The 719-nt window shown below is 42.1% G+C and overlaps 1 protein-coding gene across 1 annotated transcript in view; it reads right to left on the bottom strand.

Annotated features, from left to right (window-relative positions):
• The window catches only part of LOC101860687, a gene marked incomplete at its 3' end in the record, with an annotated part of 45,922 nt that overhangs the window by 27,718 nt on the left and 17,485 nt on the right, over positions 1-719 (bottom strand). The window contains 1 exon segment of the mRNA XM_013087393.1: positions 34-256. Coding sequence (XP_012942847.1) covers positions 34-256 — 223 coding nt within the window.

The following is a 719-nucleotide window of genomic DNA, read 5'->3' as shown; positions in this document are numbered from 1 at the left end:
CCCCCCCCCACTCCACAACAAATAAAAACCTACTGATAGTAGTAACGAAATCCTTCCACGGTGCCACATCTTCCGGAACGGGTTTTCCCGGTCTGATCTGGAGTAGGATTTCTGGCCCCTCGAGGGCGCTGATCTTTATGATGCCTGCGCATGCGCTCGGGTACATAGACTCCATCTTGAATTCGCTCAGAGCTCCAGTGTCGACTACTTTCTTCTTGCATTTAGCAGGGGCCGGGGCGAAGTCAAACAAGGTGCCCTGAATGGACAGTTTATAGATGAGGACTGTTTACGGATGTGGACCATTTATGGATGTGGACCATTTATGGATGTGGAAAAATTAATGGATGTGGACAGTTTATGAAAAGGACTGTTTATGGATGATGATTCAGTCTGAGTGAAGATACAAATAGATAATACGCTACCTCAGAACTAAAAAAGTTTTTTTGGGACACTTTTGGCTGTTTGGAGTTCTGAGACCTTGAGGTCAGCACGCAAATGTTCTATCTGCTCTATCAAATCGTAAGATTTTTCCGTTATCTAAATATTTAAAGAATGGTTTTGAAAAAACTTAACATATTGTGAAACAAAAAAATTTTGAAGTCAAATTTCTCAAAACTAGGTACTAAGCAGACAGAACTTCGTAATTATGAGGTAGCGATATAGCAGGACAAACATACCCACATATGCAGACAAGTCAGATCGAACATTCACACCCCCCC

Source organism: Aplysia californica, unplaced genomic scaffold (assembly GCF_000002075.1).
Source record: "Aplysia californica isolate F4 #8 unplaced genomic scaffold, AplCal3.0 scaffold00583, whole genome shotgun sequence".
In the NCBI taxonomy this organism is placed as follows: domain Eukaryota; kingdom Metazoa; phylum Mollusca; class Gastropoda; order Aplysiida; family Aplysiidae; genus Aplysia; species Aplysia californica.
The sequence above is the reverse complement of the archived record's forward strand: the minus strand, read 5'-3'. Positions and strand labels throughout refer to the sequence as shown.